The 14,680-nt window shown below is 55.4% G+C and overlaps 1 protein-coding gene across 1 annotated transcript in view; it reads right to left on the bottom strand.

The window, feature by feature from the left end:
• The window catches only part of CMIP (c-Maf inducing protein), a gene marked incomplete at its 3' end in the record, with an annotated part of 197,444 nt that extends 189,054 nt beyond the window's left edge, over window positions 1–8,390 (bottom strand). The window contains exon 1 of the mRNA XM_084256717.1: window positions 8,035–8,390. Within this exon, the coding sequence (XP_084112843.1) occupies window positions 8,035–8,334 (300 nt within the window). The 5' untranslated portion in view covers window positions 8,335–8,390. The remainder of the gene's footprint in view (window positions 1–8,034) is intronic.
• Window positions 8,391–14,680: the final 6,290 nt, after the last annotated feature.

Here is a 14,680-nt window from a genome sequence, read left to right as displayed (position 1 = left end):
CCAGACCTACAAATGGCTCTGCCTGTGCCCACCCAACTCCCCAGCCCCCACTCCATGAGACCCAAAGGGGACAGTTGGAAATGAAGGGCATAGATGGGTGCCCATGTGATCCAGTGGGGCAGAAACCCCACCAAAGAGTGACATGGGCAGGAAGCCACCCAGATTTAGAAGCTGGTCTTCACCAAAGGCAGCCTAGCTGATGAACGCCCTGCCCCTGACACCAGGGGGCCCCACTAGCACTTGTTGACACTCACGCTCACCTGGGCAAGATGTGAACCAAACAGAGGCAGGGAGGCTGGGCCTGGGCTCCTCCAAATATTTGTTGCTTTTCTGGGCCTCTAAGAAGCTTGCAGCTGGGCCAGGACATCCAGGAAACTACTACAAATTCCAGTGTTATCTGCCCCACCTCCTGATGACCCCTTCAGGGCTGGACACAGTCCACCCAGTCCATGGGAAGCAGCCATCTCCCCGCCTGGCCGCCCACCTAGGGAGTGGAATGGAGACTCGAGTTCTTCTGCTTCCCTCCAAAGTGAGTTTACTCAGCCTGATCTTGTTTATGTGCTTCTTAATCATATCATCTGTGAGAGCAGCTTGTAAGCAGAAGACCAATGGCAAAGGAAGGTTCTAGAAGATTCTGGAAGGCTCAGAGAGGTGCTGGGAGGCAGGAGCCTTGGGTGTTGTAAGGTCAGGAAGGGGTGCGGGGGGGCCGGGAGGCTGCCAGTCCTCCCAGCCCCCAGCAAATCCTCACTCTCTCTGGGCTCTCTCTGCTTCTCTTCTTATCTCAGCTACCATTCATTCTCGGCTTCTGCTGGCGTCCCCGCGACGCCGCCCTCATAAACTCAGTCTCTCAGCCCAGGTGTACCCACTTCAGGTGCCTGCCACGAGGCATGCATTCAGGACCACAGGGTTCCCTCATCTATCCTAATGGCGGGAGGGCAGAAAAGCCTGACCCTTTTACCTTACCCTACAGGTGTGAAACCCAACCTTGCAGCTGAGTCGCTGGGCAACATATTTCCCTTGGCCACTTCCTCACCAGCAAAAGCCGGAGGCAATTTCAATGATTCCTGTGTTCAAGATCCCAGGACCCTTGTAAGACAGTATGGACAAAGGTTTTAGAAGATTTGCCAGGCTTTGCAACTTAAGAATCTCTTAAAGCACTGCTACAAAGCTATTCTTCACTATTTATGGGGAGGAGGCCAGGTTAAGACACACACACACAGTGTGTGTGTGTGTGTGTGTGCGCTAGATCAGAAGCTTCATGGGGCAAGGGGCTGCCATCAAATACTTTTTAACAGATGCTAACAGCTCCTGGAGGAAAATGACCACTACACGGCATTAACTACATGCCAGCTACTTTACCACCCAGCCTCAGGCCCTTTGCACCTGCCATCCCTCTGCCTGGAAGAACTACACATCACCTCCTTCCCTGACCACCATGTGCAAAGAGCAAGGCTTCTAGTCCTCAAGCCCCACCAGCTCCAACCACCCGACTGCTTTGTCTTCTCTAGGGCCTCTGTCACCACCAGGCACATTTACTGTCTCTTGTCCACTCCATCCATGGAGGCTCCAGGAAGGTAGGGACTTATTTTCTTCAAAAGGCCTAAAACAATAATATTTATCTGGTGAGCGAACACGTGAATGAAACCTCCACGCCTTCCCTTACTTAACCCTGACAACAGTGCTAAAGGAAGTCCCCATAATGAGAATTTCACAGATAAGGACCTGCCCAAGGTCACCCACCAGCTAGGAAGTTGCAAGGGCAGGATTCAAGTTCCCCTGTGTGATTTCAAAGCCCATGTCCTGCTCACTACACCACTCGCTTGGTCCAGCTGTCCTCCTCCGTCCACCCTACTTATAGCCCAGATGCTGCTACAGATGCTTTGTACTCAGCAGGTGTGAAGAAATGGCTACTGAACACGGGACCAATTTCAGCCCCAGGAATGTTTTCTCTGCAATCCTCAACACACTCACACACCCCCTCACACCGGCACACGCCTCAACACCCTTTGGTTTACGCTCTGCTGATGTGAGCAAAGTTCCTTTCAAATGCATGCAGCCCCCCTAGGTGTCCCGTGGAATGCTCTGGGTGGCCGTTACCAGAGCAAGGAGCGGGGAAGAGGTACTCTCACTTCCTCCCTTTTTGTACCACGGGGCGGGCAGCCTGGCTTCCATCCTGGGGAAGCAGGAAGTCTGGGGACAAAAAACGCTGCTCTCAGCTGGAGCAGGAAACAGCCACCCTCAGCTATGGGGACCCTTGTTCTCGGGGCAGAGATCAGCATGACTGGCCAGACCCCCTGTTCACCTGTGTTTAATTCCTAGCAGTGCCAATGAGGAGGCTCCCTGGCCAAAGTTTGACCCCCCCGCAGCAAGGAGCCCAGACATCACTGCCCTTCCCTGCTCTGAGGGACAGTCAGCTCTTCCTTACAAAGCACTCTAGAACTGGATATTTTAACATGTGTCAAAGAAGTGAGTGAAAAATATTCCAATGATCAAAACAGAAACCATTCCACTGAATAAAAATGGAAGGTGTCTTGTTTGAACCAGCTAAAGGTTACAAACTAATCTAAATATCTAGCAATAGGTTATGACCTGCCACCCTTCCATGATAGAATACTACACGGCAATGAAAAAGACCAAGGCCCCTGCAGATGCACAGATCTAGAATGATCTCCAAAGTATAATGCCCAACAAACAATAATGGTGGAGAACTCTGCATGTGCGGCTGGCAAGGATGCATGAGATATGGGCAACCAGGCCTGCCTCTGAGAACTAGGGCTGCAGGGGCATAGAACAAGAAAAACACTTCATTTTTTCTCACATGCCTGGATATATATCTGAATTCATTCGATGTGCTCATTACTGCTTCAATTTAAAAAAAAAAAAAAAAGTTTTGTGGGTTTTTTAAAGAAACTAGACTGTGCCCCCTGAGGAATTTCTCTTAAATGCTTTCAACAATTCCATTGCCTTCATACATTCCAGATTCGCTAAATATCCCTGTCTTTCCCAGATGCACTGTGCATCCAGGAGGCTTTTCTCCCGAGACTGCCCATTTTTAAATAGCAGTAATCCCTTCTAGTTATGAGAATTCTATGAAGCTCTCCCAGGACAATTAGGAGAACACAATCTGGGTGACTGACCCTTGTCACCCCCTCTCTTCTCTGGGCTGGTCATCCTCCTAGGTGCCAGTCTGAATTACCTCCAATCCTTACAGCAATCCTAGCAACGAGGTAGGATTAGCCCACCCTCCAGATGGAGAGAAAGCGAGGCCCCTGTGAGGACAGCAGTGTGCAAGCATGGGGCCGAGAGTCAGAGAGAGAGTCAGAATCCAGACCCACTGCCATGTGGCCACCCGGAGTTCATTCTGCCCCAAGGTGGGGACTGCCCCAGGGCATTAGGCTGCCCTGCTTAGTCTCATTTAATCCTTTAATCAAACTGCCAAAACACCACCGGGGTACCATCTACATGGGCTATGCTGGCTGGCCTGAGCTAGTGGCCACCCTGCTGACCCGAGGCTGGCAGCGAGGCATTCTGAGACAGCTTAAGTTTTTAGCACAATACTGCCGCCAGGCTCCCCCTAAAGCTCCCAGAGACAGTGCCCCAGACATGCCCTTTCCCCAGCCAGGTGAGTCAGCGGGCACTGGGGCGGGCACTGAGCAGAGGGCAACTCCGTGCAAAAGTCACCTGTGGGCACTCACTAGCCTCTACACTCACTTAGCAGCCACCACCGGGAAACAGCTTCTACCTGGCTAGGCACAGGTTCACCTGGACCAGGAAGGGCATCTCGATTGCACCGCACGAACGACAGCGTTAAAACGTACTTCCCTACCCACCCTCCTTGAAACACACGTATTTATTACAGACTGGGGAAGACTGATGGCGTCTGCTAATTGCAGAGAATTTAAATTTTTTTCTCTACTGCCTCTGTCCCGCCCCTCACCAATGAGACAAGTTATTAGGGGAACAAACCTGATAAACTCCAAAATCTTACAGCAAATGGCACTGAAAGCAAAGAAATTCCTTGTGCCTGCTAACTGCCATGAAAAACATCAAATAAGTCAAAGGCAGGAAGGACGGACACCCCGAGGCATGTGCATGTGACAAAAGTGAGCAAAATGTCCATGGCGCTCTGTTCAGCACCGGACACCCAATAGGTGCTGAGGGAGCATAAAAGTCCAAATTCAGAAGGAGGCAGCTTCCCCCTAAGAAAACAGCAGACTAAGAAAACGATGAGAATTAGGAGACTTCTTTCCTCTTGGTGACAAGCAGCCCAGAAACATTTCAGTGGGAGCAGAAGCATGGTGAAAATTAGAAAACAAGTCACCGAAGAATTATGGCTGGGGAATAAAGGTTACTGAGACCTGAGCTCCGACCCCTGTTTGGTCAGTGAACAAGAGACTTTTCGATGGGGCCCACCATTCTGAGACAACGTGTGCTGCATTTTAAAAAAAAATAAAGTGAAATGAAAGGAGAGCAGCTTATTTGTACTTCTTCGGTGCAGCGGAAACAAAGCCTGCAGACAAAGCCCTCTTCCAGCGGACAAACGTGTCTAGCAGGTGATCAGATTCAACCCAGACATGAGAGAAGCAGAACAGATCCTGGTCTCCCAGGATCCGGGCGCCTGTGCAGAACTCCTGGCTGCCGGCTATAACTGTCACCGAGGTGGGCAGCCAAGAGAAGCCCATGGAGGCCCCGGGACCAGGAAGTTTAGATGCAAAAGAGGAATAAGGCACCAGGTCCAGGCCACAGCCTAGGCAGGCAGGCCCTTCCCCAGAAAGGTGCGGTTATGTGCAACCCCCACACCTGGGGGGGTGGGGAGCAGCCTCCCAATCATCCCTCATGCGACCGCCAGGTCACTGTCGCCTTTGTGTTTCCTTCTTTGTTTATGAGCACTTGGATCCAAAGTCTCCCAGCACGGAGTGCATCAAGCCGACGCTGCCACGGGCCACGTCAGGCACACTGTTCGCTCTGGAGGATTTAATCAGTAACTGGCCCAGGAGATCAGGCCCAGGGGCAAGCTCCAACCTGACCCCACAGAAGGCAAAGTTTACCGCCAGGCCAGGGGGTGAAGCTGTCCGCCCTGTGGTGGCCCCAGATTGAACCTATCTCCCCAGCAGGGAACCAGGGAGGTTCACTTGGGGTGGGGGGGATTGTACCCAGCTGGAGCTGGTGCCAGGTGGGACTGGGAGACCCGTATGCTTGCAGGCCTGATGCAGCTGTGATCCTGAAAGCCTCATCTTAATCTGACAACGATCCAGTTAATTGGATCAGCGTAGACAGACTCCAAGGAAGGTTTGGGCAGAAGAGAGTATTTGGTTTGTTTATTGGTTTGAATCCAGATCAATCACTCTGATTCTTGTTCCTGAAGCCCACACAATTAACCAGATAATTACCAGATGGTTCTGAGTTGGGCTGTGTAGACGATTTCATACATGAATGATACACATTTCATGGAAGGATATGACCTCATACTGGCTGTAGAAGCAGCTCGAGGCTGGACAGGGGACACTGCAAAGCCACAGGGCTGCAAAGGGCTTTTTGTTGTAGTGAATTGCACTCAAATTCACCTTTGTTTCATTTGAGCTGATATTTCTCAATAGAGTGCTTGGGCCGTCCTATAAAACGCAGACAGATTACATAATGCCCAGGCATCAGGGAAAGCCCTCAGGGGCTCCTTCACTTCCCTGGGGCCTGGACACCAACCAGGTGTCTCATGATGGGACAAGGTCCCTGCTGGCAGTCCCAGCCCCACCTGTGCCTTAGAGGCCACCGCTGTACCAAACCTGTCCTCAACAGCCCCCTTTCATGCTCACATCCGCTGGCAGGGAGGGCCGTCACCCCAACTCCAGTCCACGTCCCCCCACCCTCATGAGATTTAAGCACACCCCCTTCCCTGCCCTCGGGGTTTGGTGACAACACGCAGTAGAAGAGAGATCAGTCCAGCCCTTTGGAAACTGGCTGGCAGTCCGTCCTTCCACAGACCCCAAAGCCACAGCAAGGCTCTGCTGAGGCAAATCTTGGGCCGTGTTTGGCCCTCAGACCCCAATCCCAAAATCACAGCTTCTCTCCAGGCAGGCCCAAACTACAAAGGTGCCACCCAGCTCAGCTCGTGAAGGTGGTGCCGGGACCTCTGATTTGCTTGAGACACCAGAGCCTGGATCACATATTTCTTCCTTTCCTCCCTCTGCCATATACCTCCTTGAGCAGTCGGAGGGAAGTCAGGGGCCCAGCCTCCAAAGCTGGCGTCCCCCAGACCTTGGCCAGCAGCAGCAAAGCACTCGCTCCTGGCTTCTCCCTGGGAGCACAGGGGCCTGGACTGGCCTTCTCAAGCAGGTCACGGTGCCTCTCAACCATTTTCTCCCCCCTTCATTTTGAGGGGTGGCAGGAAAAAAAATAAATAAAGGCCCCTTGAGCCAGGAGAAAATGCTGAAGCTAGATTTGGAAGGCTCCAGATCCCAGACAGAGAACTACTGAAAGAGTAAAAGCCCCCTCCCCAGCCTCAAACACTGAGTGCTGGTGGATTTTCTGAGGCTCTCCCTCCATCAAATGAAAATTCCAAGGCCGAGGCCCGTTTAAGACATGCAGGAGCCTGAAACTAGGACTGGGCCGCCTCCCGGCAACCAGCGATCCTCTCTGAGGAAGCAGTCTTTGCAGAGATTGCACCAACGTGCCCACAGGAAAGAAAAAATAGGTGTTCTGAGCACGTCGGACCCCAAATTCAGAATAAAAGTCCTGGTGAGCCTCAATGCTCTCAGGAGCGGGGAGGGTTTCGAGGAGTATGATTTCTTCTGCTAACTTTTCCCCCTCCCCATTCCTTGGAGCATGTGTCACGGCCTGTGACACACGGCCAAGGGAACATGGATGCCGGGGAAATGTCTATACACGCTACACGTCTATGACATGTCATGGAAGAGACACCCTGTTTCCTGGCTGGGTTTTCTTGGCACAGGTGTGGGCAGGCGTTGGATTCTGCACCCCCCACACACACTGTGCTTAGTAAACAGGATCACCGTGCCCCAGGGGGGGAGTGTGCCTTCTGGGGAAAGACCTGCTGCCTAGCCCGAGCAGGATGAGACCACCACAGCAAGTCTCAGGAACCAGAAGGGCCGGTGCTGCCCACCGTCCTTGTTCCCAAACACAAAGCATCCGGTTCAGGGAGCCGGTTGGCCACCCCCACCTCCCCCACCCGCCGCCCTCCCTGAGACCCCACACCACGGTGTCTCTCTCCACCTTGCAGCCTGATTTCAGAAACAGATCCATGGTTTCTCGTCTCCTCAGCCGGCCATATATTTAAAAACAATAACAATAACAAAATAAAACCTCCAGCAACCAAACCCAGGTCGACACAACACTTCACCGACAATGCAGGAGCAGAGCCCTGCAGGCCAGCTTCCACCCTAGACCCTACCACCCCTGGGTGGGGAGGAGTCGGCCCAGGACCCCTGCCCCTCCTCCTCCGTTCCAGCCTCTCAATGTGCGAAGGAGATTTTTCAGAAAGGGAAGCACCCAGTTTCGCCTGCCAGCCTGGGCAGGAAGAAGAAGAAAAGACGGTAGAGCAAAGAAAGGAATTGGCTTCTAGAAATTCTTTGGGGTTGAGGCTGTTGGGCTTTCTTCTTCTTTTTCTTCTTCTTTTTTTTTTTTTTTTTTTTTTTGGGTTGTTTTGTTTTCCCCTCCAGCTCAGATCCAGATGGGCCGCGGGCTTTCAGAAAGGGAACCCCCACCGCCCTCAGGGCAGGGCCCCGGGTCTGCCCCAAGGTCCCATCCACAAGCAACACCCGCGCCGGGCCCCGGAGGTCCCCCAAGGCTCAGCCCGGGCCGGGTCACATCTTGTCAGGGTCTCCCCGGGCCGAGCCGCCCGGGCTGAACCCCGGCCTCCACACGACCCCGCCCGGGGGCCCGGGCCAGGCGGGAGCCCCCCTCACCCCCCAGCCGGGGGGCTCCAGGTGCAGCCGCCGGCGGGGGGCGGCCTGGGGGGCGCCCCGGGGCGGCGAGGGGAGGCGAGGGGGTGCGGGCGCGCCGCCGCGCAGAGCGACTCACCGTGGCGGACGCCAGGCTGTTGTCGGCCAGCGTTAGGTGGTGCGGCTCCCAGCGCCTCAGGAATTTCGAGGTGAGGATCTTGCTGAGAAAGGTCCGCGGGTGCCGGATGACACAGACCTGGATGTCACCCTCCTGCAGCAGTTTGTACCTCATCCCGTTGCACAGCAGGAGGGCCCGGCGGCAGGGCACGGCGCCCATCTTCGTGCCCTCGGGGGCCGGCACGTCGCCCCCCAGCAGCGGCTTGGTCTCCTCGATCTGCCGGGGGTCGCCGCCGCCGCCCGAGCTGCTGGTCAGATCCATGGCCGGGCGGCCGGGCGGGCGCGGGCGGGGGAAGGGGCTGTCCCGGGCGGCCCCGGCTCGGCGGCCCGCACCCCCCCACCCCCCAGGAAGGTGGGGGGGCGTGGGGCCCGGGGCGCCGCGGGGCGGGGCGGGCGGCGGCGGGCGGCGGGCGGCGGGCGCGGGTCCGGCGGCTCCGGCCTCAGCTCGCGGGGCGCATGCCGGCGGGGCCGGGCCGCGGGCGGCGGCGGGCGGGCGCGGGCGCAGGGGGCCGCGGCGGGCGTGTCTCGGCCGCGCCGCCCGCCGTGTGTACAGTACGTGTGTCTGGGCGGCCGTCCGCGGGCGAGTGTGCGGCGGGGGCCGCGGGGGCCGGCGCGGCCGGGAGATTGCAGAAGCCGCGCGGCGCGCGCGCGATTGGCCCCCGCGGGGTCATGTGCCCGCCCCTCTGACGTCAATGGCGGCAACGGCGGCGCTTCGGCCTCTCGCTCGCAGGCGGAGCCCGGCCGGGCGGGGACGCGAGGGGCCGAGGCGCGGCCCGCGGGAGGGGGCGGCCCCGGGGGAGGGGGCCGCGCGGGCGAGCCCCGGCCGGCCCGGCCCCGCCCGGAATGTGGGGAGGGGGCGGGGGCGCGGGGCGGGGCGCCCGGGGTCACGCCCCGCCGCGCCCCCGCCGGTGCCCGGGCCGGTGCCACCCCGCGCCGGGGCCCCGAGGCGCGGCCCGCGCGCGAGGCGCCGACCCCGGGGACCCGCCGCGCCCCGGGGCTGAGGCGGCAGCTCCCGGAAACGTCGGGGCGCGACGGCTGAGGGCAAACCCGAGGGGCCCGGGCTGGGGGGCTGGGGGGCTGGGAGGGCGGGGGGCTGGCCCGCTTGGACCCCTGACACCCATCCACCGCTCGGGCCCCCCACCCGGAGGAGCCATGTGACAGAGATGTTTCCTGGAAATGGAAATGTCCCCTCCGTTCTCCGCATAATGAGCCCCAGCCGTCCAGTCTCAGCCTGCAGGGCGCTGCAGGACTCCCCCAGCCCCCCTTCTCCAGAGCTCTGGGGTCCTCAACCGTCTAGGGGGGAGGGAACAGGCTTCCCAGACCCGGTCTTTCTTCTGTCGCTTCTCAGAGCCGGACAGTAAAGTGTCCCCACCCCCAAAATTGCAGGCTGCTCCCTACTGGTCTGCACCCCGGGGGCCCAGCTTCACCTCCACTTGGTTGGGACCTGGCCATTCATAGCTGTGCTGCACGCTCCCCACATCGGGAGGAACAGGGAAGAGAATTATATTCAAGGCATCTTTGCAGAATGAGCCACAGTTTCATTCAAGATCTTGAAACAAAAAACATTTCCTTTCTGTCCTCAGGCTGGGCACCTAAAGCCACCCCAGCAAATGCCCACCTCCTCGGCTGGGCTGTCTTGCGCAAGGCTTCTGCACTCAGTGCCCTTAAATTCCCCAGGTTCTGTGCTAAATTCCCCAGGTTCTGTGCTAAGTGAGGGCCTCTGTAGTGAACACAGGAGTGTGTGGAGTGTGAGCTGTGTGTCCATTTGTGTCACGGATGCTGCGTGATGTCCACAGCCACCCTGCAGTCGGGACACTCTGCCTCTGGTCCAGGAGCAGGCAAGATGGAGGCACACACACCCCCAGCCCCGCCCCCAGAAGAGCCTCCCTGGGCCTGGGGTGAAAGGCAGGGCTCAGCACATGTCCCTCACCACATAAGACTCATTTCCAGCCTGGGCGGATGGACAGAGTGGCTGTCTTCCCTGGGCCACCTGGGGAAAGCAGTTAGGTGAGAAAACCAGGAATTTATCAACTCCTCAGAGTTTGCTGGCATTTCCTTCAAATTCTGAACTTCAGTGGTCTTGAGGAGACCATCAGAAAAGGGGAAATCCTGAGTCCCCACTGGCAAGGGGGACAATTGTGACCAAGACCCCCAGGCCACTATGGGGAGGGGCTAGCTATTCAAACCTTTATTGAGCTCCCAATGTATGCAGTGGCAAGAGTAATTCCAACTTTCTTCTCGCACTTACCCTGTGCCTTGGGTGATATCACCAGCCCCTCTTGCAGATGAGGGCACAGAGAGACTGAGCTGGTTAGGACAGGACCCAGGTATGGAGCTCAGAGTCTAGCACAGTGACCACACTGCAGGGGCTACAGAAACAGAGAGGGGTCACCTAACACTGCGGGTTCACAGCTCTGGGGTTCAGGTCCTGATGCTAAGAGGTCTTTAAAAATCAGGTAAAGAAGGGGCAAGGTGATCCTGGAAGGGGGGTGGTACCTACCACACACAAAGGCAAAGTGGCAGGAGTAGGCTCTGCCTAGGCAGGATACTGCACTCACCCAGCCAGGCATGGTGCCTCAGGGATGCAGGGCAGAGACCTCTGGTGAGCAGGGGCTGAGCAGGTGGTGCTCTGCAGTGCAGTCTCCGGGACCAGACTTCCCTGAGAGCAGTGGGGAGACACCATGAGGACTAGGCAGGGGAGTGTCCGGGAGGTGTCAGCCAGGTCATTGGCTGCAGAATAACATGGGTGAGGTTTGCAGAGGAGTGGCCTGGAGGTGGGGAAGCCAGTGAAGAGGCTCTGGAGGGGACCTAGGAGAGAGGTGATGGGGGCCAGCGTGAAGTCACAGGGTGGGCAGCTACTGTCAGGCAGGGTCAACCAGGGGCCTCCTGTCCCTGTTCAGGGGGCAAAACTCCAGCAGATTTACCCGATTTCTTCCAGGATCATTCTCGGTTTGCTGGGAGTGGTGGTTGACTTATAAACATCAAGTAGAGGTAGTGTGTTTAAAACAACCCACACTAAGTACCAGAATTATCCTGGGAGCTTTACATATTCTCATTTATTTCTCCCAGCCCTGGAAGTAAGAATTATTATCATCCCCATCTTAAGGATCAGCCACTACAAGAGCACCACAATCTCTTTGACTTCAAATTCCATGTTTTCCCCTCTCCTTTGTAACGGTTTCCTAAGCAGGCAACTCAGAAAGAATGTGTCGAATTCAATCTTTGAATAATAAAATGTCTTGGTTTTAGCTTGAAATCAGTGACCTAGAGCCCCCAAGACACTGCAAGAAGACAGGTTCCAAGGGCAGAGGTCAGGCGTTGCCAGGGTGGCTGTGTGCCCACCTGCAGTTGGGGTCAACAAATACACAGTGAGCGCTCGTCAGACTCTCCTGGGCCTCCCTGGGCCTAGGACCAGTCAATAAGTTAGGATTTGATGAGATGGGATGACCTTGGTTCTCAGTTGGTGACGGTCCAGTTCCCCTCACCTCCCACTCTCCCAGGTTCCTCACCTGAAAGCAAAGAGTCCAGCCACCATTTCCTTCCCAAGTTCATTCCCTGCAGTCCCGCTAACCCGTCCCATTTCCATGTATCCAATCCACACTATTCCAGACGCTCCAAAAATAGCCCAGACTCCTAGAGTTCACCCTCCTGGCATTGAACTTGAGAGGTTTGTAGAGTCACAGGAAGAGTGCAGAAGTTCACGAACCCTTCACTCCCCTTGGGCTCCCAGGGGTCAGTTTGTTTACAGAGGTCACCCGACCAACCTGTCATTTTCTGCATTCTTGGCTGGCAGTCCCTACTTGTTTGAGCCAGTCCCTTAGGACAACACTGTACTGTCACCTGCTCCCTGGGACAACCTCTCCCACGTCAGTTCAGCAACAGCCCCCCCCCCCCCAGACTCCCTCTTGGGTCGCAATGGTAGAGAACCCCTCCATGCTACACTCAGTGCTAGGAGCTGGGATTGCTAGGAGTAAATTGTCCACGTGAGCTCACAGCTCAACTCCCAGGTCCCCAAAGTCTCCTCTAAGTCAGAAGGGAAATCACACCTGCTGTGCAGGTTGCCCACAAAGGAATTTGATGAAGCATCAAAGTCCCTAATGGGGGAGGAGCTGATGACCCACCCTAGAAGAGGTCCCCCTAAGCCCCCTCTCCTGGCAGCAGCTCTGCCCATTCTAACAGACACGGCCATGGGGAGGGGGGGTTGTAGGGGGTTGTTCTCCACCCTTGGTCCCCCGTGAAGACCCTCACCAGTCTTTGCACAATTCCACCTTACCCCACCCTACCACGAAATGCTGCACAAACCCCACACGCTGTAAAGCCCCCCCCCCTCCAAGAGGGCAGGGTTCACTCCAGTTTTGCCCATCAGTGCACAGGAGGTGTGCTGGTAAATGTTTAACAATCAGCTTGCTGAATAAAGGAAAGCCCCGATTACGGTGTTTGACAATTTCCCTGGTGTAAATATTCCCACCAGGACCCATTTCATGCCACCAACTTACTTCATGGAACATGGAGCTGGGGAAAGTATTTCTACCTTAGAGACACAGTAGACCAAGGGTGAATCAAAGCACCACAGAAGGGGGCAGATTCGGTTCATGGCAAAGTTGAAGTATGAACAGCCTGGTCCTTTGATAAAAAAAGTTTGGCAACCCCTGTAACAGACATAAATAACCTCAAGGACAGAGATGCTAGCAAAAGGTAGTAAGATAATTAGGAAGTGATGCGTTTCATTTGCCTTTTTGAAAATAAAATTTATTGTAACTTTATGTCATTTAATCTTGTTTGATGGCTGTTTGACCATCGACTTACAAAATTCCTCAAAAATTAACAATCTGGGCCTCCCCGGTGGCGCAGCGGTTGAGCACTGGGTTGCGAAGCTGCCCGCGGCCTCTGCAACGCCGGTTCGACCCCCAGCTGCTCCCCGGCCACTGGAGGAGGGTCCCACATGGCGCGCAGACCTCTCCTGCCGCCCGCTGCTCCCCTCAGCAGTGTACTTCGGTCCTTCTGCCTGCTCTGCTCCCCGCTCTGGCTCTGGTGAATTCTCTCACCCTCCCACGCTTCTGACTGTATCCAGTGCATGTACAAACAAACAAACAAAATAAATAAATAAATAAATAAAACATGCCTCTAAAAAAAAAAAAAATTAACAATCAGCTCTCACTAGCTGGTCTAGGTCAGCTCCAGGGTGCCACACCTGTTTCTCTGGGGCCTGGCCTAGATTAGTGACACAGTGGGGATCTGTTGAGTGGTGAGAAATCAGCATTGTAACCACTGGGTCACATTGCCTTGCAGCCTCCATTCATTCTTTCATTGGGTTCCATTAAAAACCTATCAGCACTTACTGCTAAGCGAAATCCCCAAAAGGGTATTTTTGGGGTGCTACAGATCCAGCTACATAATATGCTGCCCTGGTGGAGTGCAGACTCCAGTGGGGGAAATCCAGATACCCCCACCCCCATCAACATTCCCTCCCACCAGATAAAAAGTATAACAAGAAGAAAACCAACATCTTCCTCTTTTCTGTACCACCTGTGTGCATTTTGGGTCAATTTACTATAAAGGGGTCATAGCAGTACTTTTTCCAGAGTCATAGAAATTCAGTGAGATCACCAACGCCGAGCTCACAGCCTGGCACAGAATAAGCACTTTCCATAGGCGTTAGCTCTGTCACATTGCCACTGTCACGTTAGAACCCATGTTGACACGGCCCTGATCAAGGCCCTCCATCTGGCCCACTTCTTCCCCATTTGCCCAACAGATGGGGTGCAGGCACTCTGGGACAGGGATCCCAGCAGGGGACCCAGCACTGTTGACATCTGGAGCAGGAAGATGCTTATGGGGGAGGGGCCATAAGCCCCTCCTGTGGGCTGTTAGCAGCATCCCTGCCTTCTCTCCACAGATGCCAGTCACATCCCCAACTTGTGACCACCAGAGTGTCTCCAGACACTGCCAGCAGTCACCTGGGAGGCACAATCACCCCAGTGGAGAACCCCTGGGTTTGAGGCAGATGTTTCCTCGCCCTCTCAGCTGGCCCAGGCTGCTCCCCAGCCATCCCGTGGGTCATAGTCAGGGAGCAATGACATTGTCCACACTCATGCAGCAGCACGTTCTTCCTCAGCTGCCACTTCCGGGGGGCTGGAGCAAACCCTGCCGTTATCAGGCCACCAAGGAACACGGGGGCTGTAGGATGTCGGAACAAGTTGTAGCCTGATTGAAGTCATCTCGTCGGAGTCTGTTTCATGGCATGTGGCCACGCCCGTCATAAAATGGGACACACCAAAAGCAGGCAACAGCCTCGTTTGTTCTGAAGTGGTCTCAATTTCCGAGCTACCCAGGCACTATTGCTTTTGGAGGAACTTTCCAGAAACTCTGTCTGAAAACTGTCTCGAAATGGCATCAACCAGGAGAACATTTCCAAACCTCGTTTTTAATAGGCGTGAGACACCAGCGGAGTAGAACACACACTCCGTACCAATGGCATTTAATGTACCGATCAAATAATAAAATGTGCTGCTTCTTCCGGTATAAAGAGAGGATTCATGTGTTTTCATCCTGAGGTGGGTGAACATCCCCCTCCCTCTCCTGGGCTGATGTGAAGTCAGCCCATTTTC

This window comes from Talpa europaea (genome assembly GCF_964194135.1).
Source record: "Talpa europaea genome assembly, chromosome: 16".
Classification (NCBI taxonomy): domain Eukaryota; kingdom Metazoa; phylum Chordata; class Mammalia; order Eulipotyphla; family Talpidae; genus Talpa; species Talpa europaea.
Note: the sequence above shows the minus strand (reverse complement) of the source record. Positions and strands in the feature narration are given on the sequence as shown.